The sequence below is a fragment of the Theropithecus gelada genome, chromosome 10 (genome assembly GCF_003255815.1).
Source record: "Theropithecus gelada isolate Dixy chromosome 10, Tgel_1.0, whole genome shotgun sequence".
NCBI classification, from domain to species: domain Eukaryota; kingdom Metazoa; phylum Chordata; class Mammalia; order Primates; family Cercopithecidae; genus Theropithecus; species Theropithecus gelada.
In genome coordinates, this window is record NC_037678.1 from 12699637 (window position 1) to 12721378 (window position 21742).

The 21742-nt window shown below is 46.9% G+C and overlaps 2 protein-coding genes across 4 annotated transcripts in view; one reads left to right on the forward strand and one right to left on the reverse strand.

The window, feature by feature from the left end:
* Nucleotides 1-20178, reverse strand: part of EIF3L (eukaryotic translation initiation factor 3 subunit L) — a 44492-nt gene extending 24314 nt beyond the window's left edge. Inside the window, exons 1-7 of one of the 3 annotated variants that reach the window (XM_025398909.1) lie at nucleotides 19554-20178; nucleotides 18990-19038; nucleotides 16924-17134; nucleotides 12656-12735; nucleotides 9335-9396; nucleotides 4453-4522; nucleotides 4141-4214 (exon numbers count right to left, since the gene is read on the reverse strand). In XM_025398909.1, coding sequence (XP_025254694.1) covers nucleotides 4141-4214; nucleotides 4453-4522; nucleotides 9335-9396; nucleotides 12656-12735; nucleotides 16924-17134; nucleotides 18990-19038; nucleotides 19554-19586 — 579 coding nt within the window. In that variant the 5' untranslated portion in view covers nucleotides 19587-20178. The remainder of the gene's footprint in view (nucleotides 1-4140; nucleotides 4215-4452; nucleotides 4523-9334; nucleotides 9397-12655; nucleotides 12736-16923; nucleotides 17135-18989; nucleotides 19039-19553) is intronic. The other 2 variants (XM_025398911.1, XM_025398910.1) reach the window with 2 other exon arrangements.
* ANKRD54 (ankyrin repeat domain 54) overlaps nucleotides 19722-21742 on the forward strand; it is a 25929-nt gene continuing 23908 nt past the window's right edge. The window contains exon 1 of the mRNA XM_025398915.1: nucleotides 19722-20812. Within this exon, the coding sequence (XP_025254700.1) occupies nucleotides 20680-20812 (133 nt within the window). The 5' untranslated portion in view covers nucleotides 19722-20679. The remainder of the gene's footprint in view (nucleotides 20813-21742) is intronic.

Genomic DNA, 21742 nt, shown 5'->3' on the forward strand with positions numbered 1-21742 from the left:
TTTTTTTTTTTTTTTTTTTTTTTTTTTGAGACGGAGTCTCGCTCTGTAGCCCAGGCTAGAGTGCAGTGGCCGGATCTCAGCTCACTGCAAGCTCCGCCTCCCGGGTTCACGCCATTCTCCAGCCTCAGCCTCCCGAGTAGCTGGGACTACAGGCGCCCGCCACCTCGCCCGGCTAGTTTTTTGTATTTCTTAGTAGAGACGGGGTTTCACCGTGTTAGCCAGGATGGTCTCGATCTCCTGACCTCGTGATCCACCCGTCTCGGCCTCCCAAAGTGCTGGGATTACAGGCTTGAGCCACCGCGCCCGGCCATTTTTTTGTATTTTTAGTAAAGACGGCGGTTTCACCATGTTGGTCAGGCTGGTCTCGAACTCCTGACCTCATGATCTGCCTGCCTCGGCCTCCCAAAGTGCTGGGATTAACAGGCACGAGCCGGTGGCTCATCTTTACTTAAATAAAGAAAAAAACTACACCTCAGTAAGCTGACTTTAAAAAACTTAAAAAGTAAGTATCGTTCAAGCCACAATTCTACTTCTAGGTAGTGATCCCTAAAAATTTGCCTACGTATAACATATATATGGATATTCATTGATTCACTGTCTGTAACTGTGGAAACTGACAACCCAAACGTTCATCATCGGAGGCATGGTATACCCACAGCACGCATACTGCAGTAAAAGAACAAGTCAGGTCTATGAAAACATGGTTTAAGTGTTAACAAGTCACAACAAATAGCACAATAGAGTACGTAACCATTTTTGAGGCGATCTCTCTTTATATAGTCATGTTTACGTAAATGCCTGAGAGACATCAACAAGGTGCCTTTCCTTCCAGACAGTAATTGATACCTCTGCAAAAGCAAGGAAGGCAGGCACTTTCACTATATCTGTAGTTTGAAAAAACAAAAACCAATGAAAGAGAGTGGCAAGGAAGAGCCACCTACCCCATGTGGCATCTACCTGGCCAGGAGGAAATACACCAGGCACTCACTGACCCTCACTGGACAGTCTTTGTTAGAAAGCACCGTAAGCCCCTTAACGAGAACACCGGCTAAGCCCAGGGAATTATGATCATCTTAAGAGGGATAAAGAAAATCAGCACGGATGATCCTTCTTCATTTGCTCTAAGTCAAAAGGACTGCTATTCATCTATAAGTATTCCAAATAAGAGGATGTCACAAGCCAAGGAGCCATAGGGCAAACAAGGCCAGTGCAGTTTGTGGTCTTTGCTATAAAAGGCACTGAAGCTTAATCTTGAGCAGGAAGCCTCTTTCTCAAGGAGCACTATGAAGGTTTCTCAGCTCACCACTCCTAACACTTCAGCACTTTGTATACCCAACGTCTCCCTGGTTCATGGAGTTCCAATAACATCTTTATTAAGATACCAATTTATCCTGAAATAACCAGTTAGAGCTATAGACAGAGCACAAAGGGGGAAAAGAATTTTATTTTGTCAAATGACATACTTTTTTTTTTTTTTTTGAGACCGGGTCTCACTCTGTCGCCAGGCTGGAGTGCAGTGGCAAGATTTCGGCTCACAGCAATCTCCGCCTCCCGGGTTTAAGTGATTCCCCTGCCTCAGCCTCACGAGTAGCTAGGACTACAGGCGCACACCACCACGCCCGGCTGATTTTTTGTATTTTAGTAGAGATGGTGTTTCACCATCGTGGCCAGGATGGTCTCCATCTCAGACCTCGTGATCCGCCCGCCTAGGCCTCCCAAAGTGTTGGGATTACAGGCGTGAGCCACCACGCCCAGTCTATTTTATGTTTTGTAGTCTCTATTTCTCGAACTCCAGAACTGAAGAGATCCTACTGCCTTGGCCCCAAAAATGCTGGGATTACAGTTGTGAGCAACCTTGTAGTTTGTATTTTTAAATAGAAAGACTGGGCTAGGCCGGGCGCGGTGGCTCAAGCCTGTAATCCCAGCACTTTGGGAGGCCGAGACGGGTGGATCACGAGGTCAGGAGATCGAGACCATCCTGGCTAACACGGTGAAACCCCGTCTCTACTAAGAAATACAAAAAAAAAAAAAAACTAGCCGGGCGAGGTGGCGGGCGCCTGTAGCCCCAGCTACTCGGGAGGCTGAGGCCGGAGAATGGCGTGAACCCGGGAGGTGGAGCTTGCAGTGAGCTGAGATCCGGCCACTGCACTCCAGCCTGGGCTACAGAGCCAGACTCCGTCTCAAAAAAAAAAAAAAAAAAAAAAGAAAGACTGGGCTAAATAAGATGGAAAAGAATAATGATGGCACTGAACATCATCACAATGAACAGGCAACATGTATTAATTATTCTGTGACAGGCACTATCCTAAGCACTTTATACGTAGTATCTCAGTAACATTCACAGCAATTCCTGTTTTAGAGATGGGGAAACCAATGCACAGTGTGGTTAAGTAATGTGCCCACAACAGAACATGTTACCATTTTAAAATGGGCCAGTAAACCAGGCACGGTGGCTCACTCCTGTAATCCCAGCACTTTGGGAGGCCGAGGACGGTGGATCACCTGAGGTCAGGAGTTCAAGACCAGCCTGGCCAACATGGAGAAACCCCGTCTCTACTAAAAATACAAAAATTAGCCGGGCATGGTGGTGGGTGCTTGTAATCCCAGCTACTTGGGAGGCTGAGACAAGAGAATCGTTTGAACCCACGAGGCAGAGGTTGCAGTGAGCCAGGATCACGCCACTGTATTCCAGCCTGGGTAATAGAGCGAGACTCCATCTCGAAAGAAAAAAAAAAAAAAAAAGGCCAGTAAACAGCAAAAATCTGAACTTTCACCCCCAGGCCACACAGCTGCTGTCCTTTATTTGCATTTGGCACAGTTCTTTTTTTTTTTTTTTTTGAGACGGAGTCTTGCTCTGTTACCCAGGCTGGAGTGCAGTGGCCTGATCTCAGCTCACTGCAAGCTCCGCCTCCCGGGTTCACGCCATTCTCCGGCCTCAGCCTCCCGAGTAGCTGGGACTACAGGCGCCCGCCACCTCGCCCGGCTAGTTTTTTTGTATTTCTTAATAGAGATGGGGTTTCACCGTTGGCACAGTTCTTAGTCGACCTTGAGCAGTAACTTCTGAGGCAGGTGATATTCTCATTGTGATGAAAATGTTCTATTGTATTCTGATCAAGCATACACTTAAGTAACCACCACCACAATCAAGATATGGATGGCTGGGCATGGTGGCTCACTTCGGGAGGCCAAATCAAGAGGCTCACTTGAGGCCAGGAGTTCAAGACCAGCATGGGCAACACAGCAAGACCCTCATCTCTACAGTAATATAAATATCCGGGCCTTGTAGTGGCAGCTACTCAGGTGGCTGAGGTGGGAAAATCACTTGAGCCCAGTAGTTCTAGGCTGCAGTAAGCTATTATCACACCACTGCACTCTAGCCTGAGCAACAGAATGAGACCCTCTTAAAAAAAAAAAAAAAAAAAAAGGTACAGAACATTTCCATTGTGTGGGTAAAGAAAGTGAGGCAGCCGGGCGCGGTGGCTCAAGCCTGTAATCCCAGCACTTTGGGAGGCCGAGACGGGCGGATCACTAGGTCAGGAGATGGAGACCATCCTGGCTAACACGGTGAAACCCCGTCTCTACTAAAAAATACAAAAAACTAGCCGGGCGAGGTGGCGGGCGCCTGTAGTCCCAGCTACTCGGGAGGCTGAGGCAGGAGAATGGCGTAAATCCGGGAGGTGGAGCTTGCAGTGAGCTGAGATCCAGCCACTGCACCCCAGCCTGGGTGACAGAGCGAGACTCCGTCTCAAAAAAAAAAAAGAAAAAAAAGAAAGTGAGGCTCCTAGTTTAAGTAGCACATCCCTGTTACAGAGCTACCAGCAGGTGGCAGCACTCAGGTTAGAATCCACTTCCACCTGGCTCCAAAGCCTGTGTTCTTCCAGCCAGACCACCTAACAAGGTCAAGTAAGAGCCTGATGACCGTCAGGAGCTGAACTTATCGACTTCCAGCTTCCTATCTGGAGCGCTTAGGCTTCACTTTCTCTTCAGAAAGCTAATTGAAACTGGAGTCTACTGCCATGGGGTATTTTATACTATAATGGGGATATTTTTACACCATGCAGCTTTTTTACAAAAACAATAGTAACAGCTATTCGTGGCATGGACCAATTACTTCAAATTAGGCTAAGGCTGACCAGATACCTGGTAGATGAACTCATCGATGATATCCCAGAGCCACTGGTTGGGTAGTTCAAGAGGAGCAGGACCATCGGCATCTGTGCAGGAGATCACAGAAAAGTCAGATTCAAAGCAATGACTCTGCCCATTCCATAGGCTGCAGAATACTTTGTAATTTCTCTCTGAAAAGGACCATGAATCACAAGACCTCCCCTTTTCCCACCTACACATTAAGATCCTGCTTAAAAAAAAACAAAAAACAAAAAAAAAAGCTGGAGGCCAATGCTGAACCTCATCATAACCACACACAACCCCTTGGCCAAATCTCAGACTCACTAAGAATGTAGTTGAAGAGATTGCAGTAGTTGTAATAGGATTCAAACCTCTGCTCCAAGGAAGGTCCCCCCTGTAAAGAAAACAGAGATATCAAGATACAGATATTTAATTTTAATGTGTTTTACCCATGGTATACTGTGATAGCTGTGAACAAATACATTAGAATTGGTATCAGTCCTCTCCTTGGTAGTATGTAAATACACAAGTGAGAGGGAAGACAAAGTCCTATAGCATTCGAGGCACTGAATACTGCAACATGAGGTTAGGTTCTACAGCAACAGACCTTAAATGACCCTCAGAGCAGGCATGATGATCTGGCAAAGCAGAGAGAAGGAAAACTGTTTCAGGAAAAAACCACACTAGCAAAGGCGAAGAAGTTAAATTGTGGCACCTAAAGGCTAGTGAGTTAGAGAAGATAATGCTGCACCGGGCATCACTGGACTATGGGCCAGGAATGTAGCAGTCTTCCAATGCCAAACAAGAATCCAGGTCAGGGGGCCTGCAAGTCTATTCCATCACCTGTTTTGTAAATAAAGAACTTTTACTGGAACACAGCCATGCCCACTCATTACATATTGGTTATAACTGCTACAAAGACATAGCTGAACAGATTTGACAGAAACCATCATGGCCTGCGAGCGTAAAATATTTATTATCTGACCCTCCACAGAGAAGGTGGCTGACCCTTGGTCTGGGCTTTATGTTGCTTGCATCTGAGAACCACTGATGGCTTCTGAGCTGGGGAACCATACCATGAACAATGTATTTGTGATGGAGAAGAAACAACTTTGGAGTCAGTCCTACCTCTTAACTGTGGGGTTCTCACAAGGTATTTAATCTCTCTGTAAAATGTGGGCAAAAGATTGTTGACTAGTCACAATTAAGTAAGATTATGTAGCTGGGTGCAGTGGCTCACGCCTATAATCTCAGCACTTTGGGAGGCTGAGGTGAGCAGATCACCGGAACCCAGGAGTTTGAGACCAGCCTGGGAAACATGGCAAGACCCCATCTATGTTTTAAAAAAATTATGGGCCGGGCGCGGTGGCTCAAGCCTGTAATCCCAGCACTTTGGGAGGCCGAGACGGGCGGATCACGAGGTCAGGAGATCGAGACCATCCCAACATGGGCTAACATGGTGAAACCCCGTCTCCACTAAAAAATACAAAAAACTAGCCGGGCGAGGTGGCAGGCGCCTGTAGTCCCAGCTACTCGGGAGGCTGAGGCAGGAGAATGGCGTGAACCCGGGAGGCGGAGCTTGCAGTGAGCTGAGATCCGGCCACTGCACTCCAGCCTGGGCGACAGAGCGAGACTCTGTCTCACAAAAAAAAAAAAAAAAAAAAAAAAAAAAAAAAAAATTATGTAAGGTGCTTAATACATTAAGCACAATCTAAGCATATTCAATGAAAAACTACTCCCCAGGGGCTTAAAACTGGTCATTTATGTGGGAGCCCTGGTACCTAATAAAAAGATTATAGCATCAAAAAACTTCTGCTGAATCTTCATCTACAGACTGAACAGAGAGATTAGAGGTGGTAAAAGCAGCTATACTATGGGCTATGGTGTCATGGTGTTCCCAAAAAAGCAATGTACACATAATGGCTAGACTCTTAGCATATCCACAAAGCACCTGAACTTCAGCATCAATGGCAGTAGGAATCTACTCTTTTTTGTTTTTGAGACAGAGTCTTGCTCTGTAGCCCAGGCTGGAGTGCAGTGCTGCGATCTCAGCTCACTGCAACCTCCACCTCCCGGGGTCAAGCGATTCCTCCGTCTCAGCCTCCCGAGTAGCTGGGACTACAGGCACGCCCCACCACACCTGGCTAATTTTTGTATTTTTAGTAGATACGGGGTTTCACCATATCAGTTAGGCTGGTCTCAAACTCCTGACCTTGTGATCCACTCACCTCTGTCTCCCAAAATTCTGGGATTACAGGCGTGAGTCACCGCGCCCAGCCAGGTATCTTTACTTTCTATCAGATAAAGTAGTCAGAGATCCCACTGGGATGCCAGAAAGACAAGGCCCCTTACTCTGGCAGCAAGCACTTTTCCACCTACCACTACTGACAGTGGCTCCTGTGGCCAAGGCAGGAGTTCTAGCCCTATCAAGTGATCCTCAAGAAGAGGGGTGAGTAACTGTGAGAAACTAGGACCTCCTTAGGTGGAGATCCTGGTGCCAATTTCCTTCATTTACATATGCATGCAAGCACACACATGCTCAATTAACACCATTATGATCAGACATTATTCTTCTAGGTACTGGTTACATTAGTGAACAAGACAACATGCATACCCGGTGGAGTTAACCTTCTAGTAGATGAGGAAACTCCCTCCCCTAAATAAACAAATAATAACAATGTATAAGAGATAAGTACTCTGAAATGCCACAGAATATTGCCAGGAGCCCAGGGAGGGAGGGGAAGTTTCAGGAAATGACTGAGAAGGGAAACAGGGCTAAAACCTGGAATTAGTAAATGTGCTAGGAAGTCATGGTAGGATTGGGAGGGAGTGACCTGATGAAAACATGTAGCAAAAGGATCATGCTGGTTATTATGTTGAGCATAAACAGCCAAGAGTGGAAACTGACACCAGGTAAGCAGCTCCTGCAATAATTCAGGGAAGAGATAATGACTTGAACTAGGTGAGCAGCAGTGTGGCAGTGAAAAGTGGCTGATTCAAGAAGTATGTTGAAGGCCAGGTGCAGTGGCTCACGCCTGTAATCCTAGCACTTTGGGAAGCCGAGGCGGGCGGATTACCTGAGGTCAGGAGTTCAAGACCAGCCTGGGCAACAAGCGAAACCCCATCTCTACTAAAAATACAAAAGTTAGCCAGGCGTGGTGGCGCATGCCTGTAATCCCAGTTACTTGGGAGGCTGAGGCAGGAGAATCGCTTGAGCCCAGGAGGCAGAGGTTGCAGTGAGCCGAGATTATGCCACTGCACTCCAGCCTAGACGACAAAGCAAGACTCCGTCTCAAAAACAAAACAAAATAAAACAAAACAACAAAAAGAAGTATGTTGAAGACAGAACTGAACAGGATTTGCTGGATTTCATGTCAGAAAAAGTAAAAAATGTCGGCCGGGCGCGGTGGCTCAAGCCTGTAATCCCAGCACTTTGGGAGGCCGAGGCGGGCGGATCACGAGGTCAGGAGATCGAGACCATCCTGGCTAACACAGTGAAACCCCGTCTCTACTAAAAATACAAAAACTTAGCCGGGCGAGGTGGCAGGCGCCTGTAGTCCCAGCTACTCGGGAGGCTGAGGCAGGAGAATGGCGTGAACCCGGGAGGTGGAGCTTGCAGTGAGCTGAGATCCGGCCACTGCACTCCAGCCTGGGTGACAGAGCGAGACTCCGTCTCAAAAAAAAAAAAAAAAAAGAAAAAGTAAAAAATAATGCCAAGGTTTTTAGTCCAATTAACTGGGTAATTAACGGTAGCGTTTATTGAGATGATTACCATGGGAAAAACTAGAGGGAAAATAAGAATTCAGTTTTAGATGTGTTAAGCTTGAGATGACTCTCAGTCAAGTGCAGATGTTGACAGTTGAATATACAAGTCTGGACTTCAGTGGGGCAACTGAGGCTAAAGATAGAGATTAAGTCATTGGTGTATATAAGTAACACAGATGGCATTTTTTTTTTTTTTTTGAGACAAAATCTCGCTCTGTCACCCAGGCTGGAGTGCAGTGGTACAGTCTTGGCTCATTGCAACCTCCGCTTCCCAGGTTCAAGCGATTCTCCTGCCTCAGCCTCCCAAGTAGCTGGGATTACAGGCACCTGCCACCACGCCCAGCTGATTTCTGTATTTTTATATTTTTAGTAGAGACAGGGTTTCTCCATGTTGGCCAGGCTGGTCTCAAACTCCTGACCTCAGGTGATCTGCCCTCAGCCTCCCCAAGCCACCATGCCTGGCCTTAAATAGTACAGATGGCATTTTAAGAAACTTTAGGCACTCTAGGCCGGGCTCAGTGGCTCACGCCTATAATCCCAACACTTTGGGAGGCTGAGGCGGGCAGAACTCGAGGTCAGGAGATGGAGACCATCGTGGCTAACACGGTGAAACCCCGTCTCTACTACTAAAAATACAAAAAAAATCAGCCAGGCATGGTAGCGGGCACCTGTAGTCCCAGCTACTCAGGAGGCTAAGGCAAGAGAATGGCATAAACCTGGGAGGCGGAGCTTGCGGTGAGCTGAGATTGCGCCACTGCACTCCAGCCTGGGCGACAGAGCGAGACTCTGTTTCAAAAAAAAAGAAAAGAAAGAAACTTTAGGCACTCTATAATTTAGAAGTCAGGAAGAACAGAATCTAGCAAGTGCCCAAAGTTGGGATAATGTGTAGAACACTGATGTTATAACAAGCTGGTCTAGAGTCAAGGAGTTTTGTCACTTACTAGCTGGATGAGTTTGAGAAAAAGTAACCTCTTGGCACCTCAGGTGCCAACTTTGCACGATTGATAGTAGAATGAGATATGTGAAGATGTGTGCTAACTGCCTAGCATTGTGCTTGGCATACAGTGACAGTGTTATGTACATTTCAGAGAAACGGAGGCTCAGTGCTCTGAAGGGAAAAAGAACCCCAAGCAGAAGCAGCAGCAGGTGCCTGGAAATACCCTATGAGGATGGCAGCCTATAACCAGTGCATGGGTGATTGCCCAGTCCAGGAGAATTGTGGGGACAGACAAATTTAAAAGAATGCATAGGTTATACAGGTTGGTGTGTCTGGAACAGCTTTCTGGGTTAAACTGTTCCTTCCACCATTTCTTAAGAGAAAACTCAAAAACAGGCCAATCACGCCTAGACACTGAACCAATATAAACAAATGACTGTGTTCTAGGGACAAAAATAGCACAGAGTTAAAAAAACAAAAACACTGCGACACTTAAATACTTACACTGACTTTGGCATATATGTGCCTGTAGTATAATTCTTTGTATAATATCAGGAAGACAGCATCTGAAAGAGATGGCAGAGGGGTACTTCACTATCCATAAAACTGGGGTATCCTGGCTGCTTTAGCTCTTCGGTGGGGAGGAATAAAGGTAATTTTGAAGACTAAACAACATCTAAATTGCTATGCATATGCCTCAAGAATACATGCAATGAGAAAATCCACTTCTCATTTGACTCCATCAATCTCAATCTCCGTCGATGAAATTAAGATCTCATTCAGATCTATTTCCCTTCTCCATTTAGAGACTTCTGCCGTCCAAGTGCATAAATAAACCAGCACACAGGAGTAATTAGAAGAGCGTGGTAGTGCACACCCACAGTCCCAGCTACCCGGCAGGCTAAAGTGGGAGGATCGCTTGAGCCCAGGAGGCAGAGGTTGCAGTCAGCCATGATCACAGTACACTCCAGCCTGGGCAACATAGTGAGACCCGTGTGTCAAAAAAAAAAAGAAAGAAGAAAGGAAGAAAGAAAATATTAATTTCAGAATGTTGTTTGTTTGAAGACAGTCTTGCTCTGTTGCCAAGGTTGGAGTGCAATGGTATTATCATGGCTCACTGCAGTCTTGACCTCTAGGGCTCAAGTGATCCTTCCACCTCAGCCTCCCGAGTAGGTGGGACTACAGGCATGTGCCACCATGCCTGGATAATTTTTCAAAAAAAAATTTTTCTTTTTAGGCCGGGCACGGTGGCTCAAGCCTGTAATCCCAGCACTTTGGGAGGCCGAGACAGGCGGATCACAAGGTCAGGAGATTGAGACCATCCTGGCTAACATGGTGAAACCCCGTCTCTACTAAAAAAATACAAAAAAACTGGCTGGGCGTGGTGGCGGGCGCCTGTAGTCCCAGCTACTTGGGAGGCCGAGGCAGAATGGCGTAAACCCAGGAGGCGGAACTTGCAGTGAGCCGAGATCCGGCCACTGCACTCCAGCCTGGGCAACAGAGTGAGACTCCGTCTCAAAAAAAAAATTTTTTTTTTGTAGAGAAGGGGGTCTCCTTATGTCGCTCAGGCTGGTCTCAATCTCCCTGCCTCAAGTAACCCTCCCACCTCAGCTTCCCAAAGTGCCAGAATTATAGCCATGAGCCACAACACCCAGCCACAGAATGAGTTTTCAACTCATTCTGTGTTTAGTCAATTAAGGGTAAATGTTCAGGCCAGGCGTGGTGGTTCATGCCTGTGATCCCAGCACTTTGGGAGGCTGAGGCGGGTGGATCATTTGAGGTCAGGAGTTCAAAACCAGCCTGGCCAACATGGTGAAACACCATCTCTACTAAAAATATAAAAATTAGCCGGGCGCCTGTAATCCCAGCTACTCGGGAGGCTGAGGCAGGAGAACTGCTTGAGCCCAGGAGGCAGAGGTTGCAGTGAGCAGAGATCGCGTCACTGCACTCCAGCCTGAGTGACACAGCGAGACTTCCTAACTCTGTCTTAGGGAGAAAAAAAAAAAGGAGTAAATGTGCAAAAAACATTCAAAAAACAAAATGAGAGACTTGTACACTGAAAACACAAAACGTCGGTGAACGCAACCAAAGACATCCCATATCCATGGACTGGAGCACTTAATACTGTTTTTTTTGTGTTTCGTGTTTTTTTTGGGGGGATGGAGTCTTGCTCTATTGCCCAGGCTGGAGTGCAGTGGCCCAGTCTCGGCTCACTGCAAGCTCTGCCTCCCGAGTAGCTGGGATTACAGGCGCCCGTGACCACACCCAGCTAATTTTTTAATTTTTTTTTTTTTTTTTTTTTTTCTTTTTTTTTTTTTTTTGAGACGGAGTCTCGCTCTGTCACCCGGGCTGGAGTGCAGTGGCCGGATCTCAGCTCACTGCAAGCTCCGCCTCCCGGGTTTACGCCATTCTCCTGCCTCAGCCTCCCGAGTAGCTGGGACTACAGGCGCCCGCCACCTCGCCCGGCTAGTTTTTTGTATTTTTTTAGTAGAGACGGGGTTTCACCATGTTAGCCAGGATGGTCTCGATCTCCTGACCTTGTGATCCGCCCGTCTCGGCCTCCCAAAGTGCTGGGATTACAGGCTTGAGCCACCGCGCCCGGCCCAATTTTTTAATATTTTTAGTAGAGACGGGGTTTCACCATGTTAGCCAGGATGGTCTCCATCTCCTGACCTCGTGATCCACCCACCTCGGCCTCCCAAAGTACTGGGATTACAGGCATGAGCCACCGCGCCTGGCCTGGAGGACTTAATACTGTTAGGACGGCAATAGTCCCCAAAGTGACCTTCAGATTCTAGGCAATTCCTCTCAAAATCCCAGCTGGCTGCTTTGCAGAAATTGACAAGTCCGTCCTAAAATTAATAAGGAAATTCAAGAGACCCAGAATAGTCAAAACAATCTTGGAAAAAAAAAAAAGAACAAAGTTGGGGGACTTACAATTCCCAATTTCAAAACTTACTACAAAAACACAATAATCAAGACAATGTGGCTGGGCACAGTGGCTCATGCCTGTAATCTCAGAACTCTGGGAAGATCACTTGAGGTCAGGAGTTCAAGATCAGCCAGGTCAACAAAGGTGTGACCCCACATCTACAAAAAATTTTTAAAAATTAGCTGGGCAGGCCGGGTGCAGTGGTTCATGCCTATAGTCCCAGCACTTTGGGAGGCTGAGGTGGGTGGATTGCCTGACGTCAGGAGTTCAAGACCAGCCTGGCCAACATGGTAAAACCCCGTCTCTACTAAAAATATAAAAATTAGCTGGGCATGGTGGCGGGAGCCTGTAATTCCAGCTACTCGGGAGGCTGAGGTAGGAGAATTGCTTGAACCCAGGAGAATCGCTTGAACCTGGGAGGCAGAGGTTGCAGTGAGCCGAGACTGCGCCACTGCACTTCAGCCTGGGTGACAGAGCGAGACTGCATCTTAAAAAAAAAAAAAATGGTGCTAGGGTAGCTGAGTATCCACAAGCAAAATCATGAAGTTGGATTTGCCTACCTCACCCATATATAAAGGACAGAATCTAAAAAAGTGTAAGGTGGGAGGCTAGAGAGCTTATTCCAGAGTGACTGTAATGACCCCCAAATTACAGAGGGAAATAGAAACAAGTCAGTACAAATATCTAAATTTCACCACATATGAGAGATCTCTGTCCCCTCTTAAATCATCCAGCCTTCAACAAGTTATTTTACTAAGGCCCTACTATATACCAAGCACGGGGGATACAAAACGGTGAGCTAAACAGACAGAGACCCTCTTGAGCGTTCTGTCTAATGACTCTCGGCCACTGGACACCACTCAGTGTACAAGATATAAAGAGCTCACACCTACCATTGCCAACCTGTGGAGCAATGGCTTCAGCCTCGGGCCAAGGTGTATTCTTGAAGAATCTTTCAGTCAGCTTGGTCCAGCTAAAAATTAAGCAAAAAAATCTCTAAAATTCCAAAAGGACTGGAGAATGCCAATCCTAACATTTTACAGATGAAGACCCAGGCTTAGAAAGGGGAAGATATCAAATAAACAGAGCTGAGGCCAGAGCCCTTTAAGTCCACAACTGTCCGTAACCCAACTCCACACTTCAATCTTTCTCAACACAAGAAAATAATATTTTTGTATCAGTTAGGGACCCATTAAGCTTTTCAGGATAATCTCCTGCCTCTGTATCATTAACTATAGCCATATTTAACTGCTTGCTGTTTCCTGACATGAGAACTACGTTTCTGGCCACCATTCTTCAACACATAGCGTTTCCATCTCCTGGAGCACATCCAAACATCTCCAAACACAGAAGCAAATCAGTACAGAAGCAAATCAATCTGCTGCAGTCCAAGGCCACAACAGACCTACAGCATCCAATTTAAACACTGCTGCCTATCCAATCCAAACACTGCTACTTGACAAACCTGCAACAGGTTGTTTAATTTTCTTCTCCTGATCCCCTCAGCAGCTATTAATACTTTCCTCCAAACTCCTCAAGCCCCACCCCTCCTGCTTCTCTGGCTCTTTTAGTCCAACATATAAACATGCTCAAGTTCCCCTAAAAAACACCGAACAGGCCAGGCATGATGGCTCACGCCTGTAATCTCATCACTTTGGGAGGCCAGTATGGGGGATCGCTTGAACCCAGGAATTCAAGACAAGCCTGGACAATATGGGAAGGCTCTGTCTGTATGGAATGGGGGTTGGGGGAAACACAGAAATAGAACAGAAAAGAAACACTGAAACAGGCCAGGCACACTGGCTCACACCTATAATCCCAACACTGGGAGGCGGAGCGGGTGGATCACTTGAGGTTAGCAGTTCAAGACCAGCCTGACCAACATGGTGAAGCCCCGTCTCCAATAAAAATACAAAATTAGCCAGGCGTGGTGGTGCACGCCTATAACCCCAACTAGCTGGGAGGCTGAGACAGGAGAATCGCTTGGAGCCAGGAGGCGGAGGTTGCAGTGAGCTGAGATTGTGCCACTGCACTCTAGACTGGGCAACAAAAGAGAAACCCCATCTCAAAAAAAAAAACAAAAAAAACACAGAAACAAAACGCAAAGCTTCTAAATGGCCCTTTGTGTCCCCTATACTTATCAATTCCCCTTTCTCACCTCACTGCTCTCTGGTTGTTGCTTCCGTCACTCAATTGACATTGACCTTGCTAAGGTTACCAAGGCCCTCCAAGTTACCAAATTCAACTGGCTTTTTTCTCATGTGGACCTCACTAAAACATCTGGTGATACTCTCTTCCTCAAAGTTTCTTCTGCAGACTTTTTGGTTCCTGTGACATTTCTCTGCCAATTTACTATCTACTTTTCACTTTTCTTTCTGCTTCCTTTACTAGATCCTTTCTTTGCCTGCCCACCCATCCCTAAAGAAACATACTTCCGAAGGCACCAGCATTTCTCCACTACATTCTCCTAAAGAAAGACTCACAAGATGCTTGGTTTCAGCTATCATCTGTATCTGCCGGCACTGCCCAATGCAGTAGTCACTAGCTACATGTGACTACTACAAAAGCAAAGAGTTAAAGTTATATTTCAGTTAGTTGTCATTTAAGTTTAAAAACCAACACTTAACTCAGTTATTGGAAAACTTTTAGGTCTATTCGCAATTACTTTAGTATTTGAATCTACTTTTCCAGTCACAAACTCTACGAAACCTAAGTATGAATCAAGTATTTCTGATACACACTGGATTTAGGAAACTTAGTATAAAGGAAAAAAGGGCAAATATCCCCTTAATTTTTAAATACTGATTACATACAGAAATAATATTTTAAATAAATCTCCACTTCACTTGGCTGAAAAATTAAAATTACATTCATGTCTAGCTATATTTCTATTCAACATCACTGGTCCATTTTTAAATTTTATTTTCAGAGAGGGTCTCGCTCTATTGCGCAGCTCACTGCAGCCTCAACCCCCCAGGTTCAAGCAATCCTCCCACCTCAGTCTCCCAACCAGCTGGGACTATAGGCATGCGCCACTATGCCCCAGCTAAGTTTTGTAGGCACTGGTTTATATGCTTCTAATCAGAAAAGACCTGGGGAATAAAGAAACACACGTCAGCATACTTGCCTTTCAGGTTACCCACCTGGCCCTCTTCCACCTGTCCTTTCCTTTCTTTCATTCCTGTTCTAAAGCTTTTTAATAAACTTTCACTCCTGCTCTCAAACTTGCCTCCCTCTCTTCTTCTGCCTTGTGCCCCTCAGTCGAATTCCTTCTCATGAGGAGGCAAGAACCGAGGCTGCTGGAGACCCGTACAGATACGGATTCATCATTGGTGGCATGTTTTGATGTTGTGTCACTTGAACACCTTTGGCTGCTAATCTCTTTTGGTGCCGCATGACTTGGATCCATTTGCTAGTGGTGAGAGACCTCGAAGCCACACCTTCTTTGGCTGGAGGTGTTCAACCTCTGAACAAAGTTTTCTCCCTTTCTCTCTCCTGCTTACTAACGAACCCCCAGAACAATTCTTCTCAGTCATAAGTGACTCTTCCCCCTGGCTGATATCTCAGCTCAACCTAATGGGTGGCAGGGGTGGGAAGGACCTTGGGGTCCACACCAAATAGAACGTAGGCTCAGGACAGTGGCAAGGGTGAAGCCTAAAACCATGCAATGTCCGAGGTTTCCTTTGCTTTTCAACTACAATCAGCTCTTTCAAAACAACAAAAAAAGAAAACATATGTCAGAGATCCTATTCATTGATCCAATAGGCCTTTGGCGATTTGCTTTCTCTCCCCCATCCTTCTGACTTGCTTAAATTCTATTTCCTTGGTGAAGTCACTCCTGACTATCCCAGCTTCGACTGATCTATCCTATCTCTAATGCCCATTACACAATGGTGGCCCCTCAAAACCTGCAGAGTTCAGCTTGCTCTGATATGCATTGAAGGGCTGCATAGCACAGTTTAGAAATTAGGCTCTGGCACCTGACACTGCAGGTTCAAATCTCAGCACGTCCATTAAACTAGCTACATGACTTATTTCTGTGCTGTCTCCTCATCTGTAAAATGAGAAAAACTCCTACTTCATGGGGTTACTGTGAAGGGTAAATGAGTAAAAAAACAGGAAGAACACACTGAACATTGACAGATCTATCCTGGTAATAAAAATAAATGCTAATCGGCCGGGCACGGTGGCTCACGCCTGTAATACCAGCACTTTGGGAGGCCGAGGCGGGCGGATCACAAGGTCAGGAGATCAAGACTACCCTTGCTAACACGGTGAAACCCCATCTCTACTAAAAATACAAAAAATTAGCCGGACGTGGTGGCGGGTGCCTGTAGTCCTAGCTACTCGGGAGGCTGAGGCAGGAGAACGGTGAGAACCCGGGAGGCGGAGCTTGTAGTGAGCCGAGATCAAGCCACTGCACTCCAGCCTGGGCATCAGTGCGAGACTCCATCTCAAAAAAAAATAAATAAATAAAATAAACGCTAATCACTATTATTACAATTGTTAATAGTGATATTATTTTAGGCTTTGTACAAATTTCTGAGGATATAAAGTCCAACAGGCCAGGTATGGTGGCTCACGCTTGTAATCCTAGCACTTTGGGAGGCCGAAGGGGGTGCATCACTTGAGGTCAGAAGTTCAAAACCAGCCTGGCCAACATGATGAAACGCTGTCTCTACTAAAAGTACAAAAATTAGGCCAGGCGCGGTGGCTCACACCTGTAATCTCAGCGCTTTGGGAGGCTGAGGTGGGTGGATCACTTCAGGTCAGGAGTTTGACACCAGCCTGGCCAACATGATGAAATTCTCTCTCTACTAAAAATACAAAAAAAAGTAGCTAGGCGTGGCGGCACATGCCTGTAGTCCCAGCTACTCGGGAAGCTGAGGCTGGAGAATCACTTGAACCCGGGAGGCAGACGTAGCAGTGAGCCGAGATCTTGCCACTGCACTCCAGCCTGGGCAACATATGACACTCCGTCTCAAAAAATAATAAACACATAAATAAAATAAAGTCTAACAAAATAAAAGGTCCCTAGCCACAAGGACTCACAAAGACCACCCCCCAAGCACTGTTTCCAAAGTGCTCGCCCCATTTGTAGGAACTGTAATACCAGGCCAGTCCCACCCAGAAAGAGGGCCTTTCAGCCAGTAGTCCATACCTGTTCTCATAGATGTCCTGGATCTCATACACCTTCTGGTCAATGACATCGCTGGAGACACGACTGGCCTGTAGCTCATACACTTTCTGGTCAATCAAATCTGAGACAGTTTTGTGGAAATACTGGATGAAGTTTTTGATCACCTCAGGGATCACCTGATAGGTTTGCTGTTCATACTGACGTTCATAAGCAAGGTCCTGCTTTGGATCTCCTGGAGGTTGGATAAAACAAACACAGAGTGCTTTCAAACCCACATACATGATAGAACAAAATGGCAAGACCGCCCCAGAAACTAAACTCAGGTCTGAGTAAAATTCCCTTTTGAACACTCAGAGATACAAACATCTCAAGTCACTCCCAATCTCATTGTCCCTGTTTCTTCAAAAATATTACCACGACTTAAAGTTATTTTTCACTTATTATCTGTTTTGCACCCTTCTCCCAAGTCTAGGAAGTCAGGAATCTTGTCTGTCTTGTACTCAGATGTACCCTCAGGGCCTAGAAAAGTATGAGAGGGGAGAGAGGCAAGACTGCTGGAATGTAAGTGGTAACAGGTATTTAATATTTCTTGAATGAATAACTGTCACCTTCTACATATATGACTTGTGGCAAGTTAGTATTAAATCTCTGTGCTATATTTTCTCTTCTTTTTTTGTTTTTTTTTTTTGAGACAGTCTCACTTTGTCCCCCAGGCTGGAGTGCAGTGGCATAATCTCCGCTCACTGCAAGCTCCCGCCTCCTGGGTTCAAGCCATTCTCCTGCCTCAGCCTCCTGAGTAGCTGAGACTACAGGCGTCTGCCACCATGTCTGGGTAATTTTTTTTTTTTTTTTTTTGTATTTTTAGTAGAGACGGGGTTTCACCGTGTTAGCCAGGATGGTCTAGATCTCCTGACCTCGTGATCTGCTCATCTCCGCCTCCCAAAGTGCTGAGATGACAGGCGTGAGCCACCACGCCCGGCCTATTTTCTCTTCTTTAGGAGACAACAGTAATGTACAGAACCGCTGTAAGAATTAAACAAAATATTGCACACAACGTACTTAGAACAATGGATAACACTGACTACTAAGTCCAGTCACTATAACATTTCAGGAAACCTCAGACACCTCCCAAAAGATTTCATCCGGGCTTGGTTTGAATTAAATTTTTCACATCAAGATTTTCTTCTTTGGGCCAGGTGCAGTGGCTCACGCCTGTAATCCCAGCACTTTGGGAGGCTGGGGCGGGTGGATCACCTGAGGTCAGGAGTTTGAGACTAGTCTGGACAACACGGCGAAACCTCGTCTCTACTAAAAAAAAGTAAAAAATTAGCCGGGAATGGTGGTGGGTGCCTGTAATCCTAGCTACTTGGGAGGCTGAGACAAGAGAACTGCTTGAATCCGGGAGGCCGAGGTTGCAGTGAGCAGAGATCGCATCACTACACTCCAGCCCCGGGGAGGAAAGAGGGAGACTCCATCACAAAAAAAAAAAAAAAAAAAAAAAAAAACAGGTTTTCTTCTTTGGCTAATAGTTTACACAAGAAAACCATAGCCAGGTAAGTAATCCTTCTCTTCCGAGACTGAGATGGACTATGATAAAAAGCCTGGTTTAGGCCGGGCGCGGTGGCTCAAGCCTGTAATCCCAGCACTTTGGGAGGCCGAGACGGGCGGATCACGAGGTCAGGAGATCGAGACCATCCTGGCTAACACGGTGAAACCCCGTCTCTACTAAAAAATACAAAAAACTAGCCGGGCGAGGTGGCGGGCGCCTGTGGTCCCAGCTACTCGGGAGGCTGAGGCAGGAGAATGGCGTAAGCCCGGGAGGCGGAGCTTGCAGTGAGCCGAGATCGCGCCACTGCACTCCAGCCTGGGCGACAGAGCAAGACTCCGTCTCAAAAAAAAAAAAAAAAAAAAAAAAAAGCCTGGTTTATTAGGCTTTATACAACCCCACGCACCGGCAGGTAATGACTGACTCCAAACCTGGACCACCAAAGAGCAATTTTTAACAGGTGCCTGTCAGAGCTGGTTCTAAGACATTCCAAAGGAACTGATCCCTACGAGTACTCAGCCAGCCTAAGCCGTGGTCTCACCTGTGTGCATATCATAGTCGCCCGGATAAGCGTAGGGGTCATAAGCCGCCTAGAAGGAAAGAGACAGTCAGGAACAGTCGCCAACTCGTTAATTCAAAACGCTCATCCTAGAGTCTAGATGCCAAGCAGAGAGCTAAGGATACAGAGGCGGATAAGACACTGTGCCTGCCTTTGAGGAACTCACACGCTTTAGAGAAAAGCGACAGTAAACAGACAATGACAATACATTACGGGTGCAAAGGACAAGAGGCTGTGGGAATTCAGCGAGATTTCACCTGACGGAGCCCAGACCAAAAAAACTCAGGTGCAGAAACACAGAAATGTTTAACAAGCCTTGGTCTCCGGTCTTAGAAAGGGGAAGGACAAGCGAACCGGACACGCGAAGTGGGCGGGCAGAGCCAGGGTTGTCTAGGGGCCGGGAACAGAGGGAGCAGCCTGAGGGCCGCGCGGCAGGTAGGCCGGAGCTGGCCGCGGCCCAGAAGCTGCCTCGCGCCGGGACCCACATCCAGAGGTCCCACAGATCTCCCTGGCGTGAAGCTCACCGCGCGCTTAGGGCCACCTTACCTCAGACTCATAATCATCAGCGGGATACGACATGGCTACCGGGCTCACGAGCACCGCCGGAAAGAGAGAAATGAGCGGCCCGCGCCTGCGTCCTGAGGCCGGAAGTTCAGCCCCCCCCCCTCGGGCCTGCCGGGAAACCGGAAGCCTTTCCGAGGCCGCTGGCCATCTGAGACAGCCATATCAAGAAGGAAGAGGTTCCGGGCTCGGTGGCTCACGCCTGTAATCTCAGCACTTTGGGAGGTCGAGGCGGGCGGCTCACCTGAGGCTGAGGTCGGGGGTTCGAGACCAGCCTGACCAATGTGGAGAAACCCCGTCTCTACTAAAAATACATAATTAGCCGGGCGTGGTGGCGCATGCCTGTAATCCCACCTACTCGGGAGGCTGAGGTAGGAGAGTTGCTTGAACCCGGGAGGCGGAGGTTGCGGTGAGCCGAGATTGCGCCATTGCACTCCAACCTGGGCAACAGGAGCGAAAACTCCGTCTAAAAATAATAATAATAAGAGGGTTACAAGTAGCCTGAATTTTCTTTTCTTCAAATAGAGGCTTCTCAAAGAAGGTGAATCTGTGATACTGGTGTAGATTGAGATATGAAGACATGTATTTGGGGTAAAGGAGGGGCAAAGTTACAGAAACCAGAAAGAATGCCACACAAAAGATGGCCGGCTTCTCGCGTAAGGGAGATTCGGATACGGGGGCCTGATGGATTTAGTTTAAGCGGTTTGCCTGCAGCGAGTAAATTATTAAAACGTTCGGACTTAACAAGACTAAATTTACTGGGGATAAAAGTTGAGATTTGGCCGGGCGCGATGGCTCATGCCTGTAATCTCAACACTTTGGGAAGCTGAGGCGGGTGGATCATCTGAGGTCAGGAGTTCGAGACCAGCCTGGCCAAAATGTCGTAAACCCCGTCTCTAGTAAAAATACAAAAATTAGCCCAGAGTGGTAGCTTCCGCCTGTAATCCCAGCTACCCAGGAGGCTGAAGCAGGAGAATCGGTGGAACCCGAGAGGCAGAGACTGTAATGAGCCGAGATCGTGCCACTGCACTCCAGCCTGGGCGACAGAGCAAGACTCGGTCTGGAAAAAAAAAAAAAAAAATTGAGATTTGGTCCTATGCAGTAAGAGGGCATGGAAAAGAGGAGCCACCCAACTTTGGACATTAAAGTTGGAGCAGGCAAAGATGAGGCCAGCTGTGTCGCGAAGCCTGGGACCGGGGCAGCTCTTGAGTACACCGGGTTCAAGTCTGGGGGAAACCGTCAAAGTAGAGATGGGGTTATAAAACAAACCAATAAAAACCGGTGTATGTGTCAAGGAGGGACCTTAGTTTAGCTATCTGCCCATATACAACACCTAGTGGAAATCCGAGTTCCAGTCCCTACTCTGCCACTGATTTCTTGTGTGACCAGGACTCTCTGGGTCCCTTTGTCACGCTGCCCTCCTCGCTTTTCCCACTGAGGCACACTGCACCTCTGGGATTTTGCACTCACTGTTACCCAAGTCTAGAATCGAATGCAGCGGTGCCCCCACTCCCATTCCCTTCCTCATTGGATATCTGCGTGGCATCTTCAGGTGTCTGCTCTGATGCCATTCACTCAACCTCCTATTTAGAATTGCAATGCCCGGCCCCAACTCCCTATGCTGCGTTATTGCTTTCTGTTTTTTCCTTGCGCTGTCACCAGAGGTGATACAAATTTGGAAATAATGGAGATTAAGCTTTACAGACCTTCGATTTGGTTCAGGACCCTCCCTGAACCAAGGAAGAGTCCCAGTCTCATGTCCTCATGGTCCTTTGCTTTTGTAAAATTTGTGAAATATTTTTATTGCGGAAACCACCTTTGCAAAAATTATAACAGTGAGAAAATAATGACAGTGAAAGAGATCTGATCTAACCAACCCTCATCTTCCATTTAATCTCCAGACTGCCCTTAATCATTCCTGGCTCAAACCAAGCTAACTTTGGGAGACATTTAGTTTCTAGTTTTTTTGTTTGTTTGTTTTTTGTTTTGAGACAGAGTCTGGCTTTGTCGTCCAGGCTGGAGTGCAGTGGCCCCATCTCGGCTCACTGCAAGCTCCACCTCCTGGGTTCAGGCCATTCTCCTGCCTCAGCCTCCCAAGGAGCTGGGACTACAGGGGCCCGCCACCACGCCCGGCTAATTTTTTTTTTTTTTTTTTTTTTTTTTTTTTTTTTTTT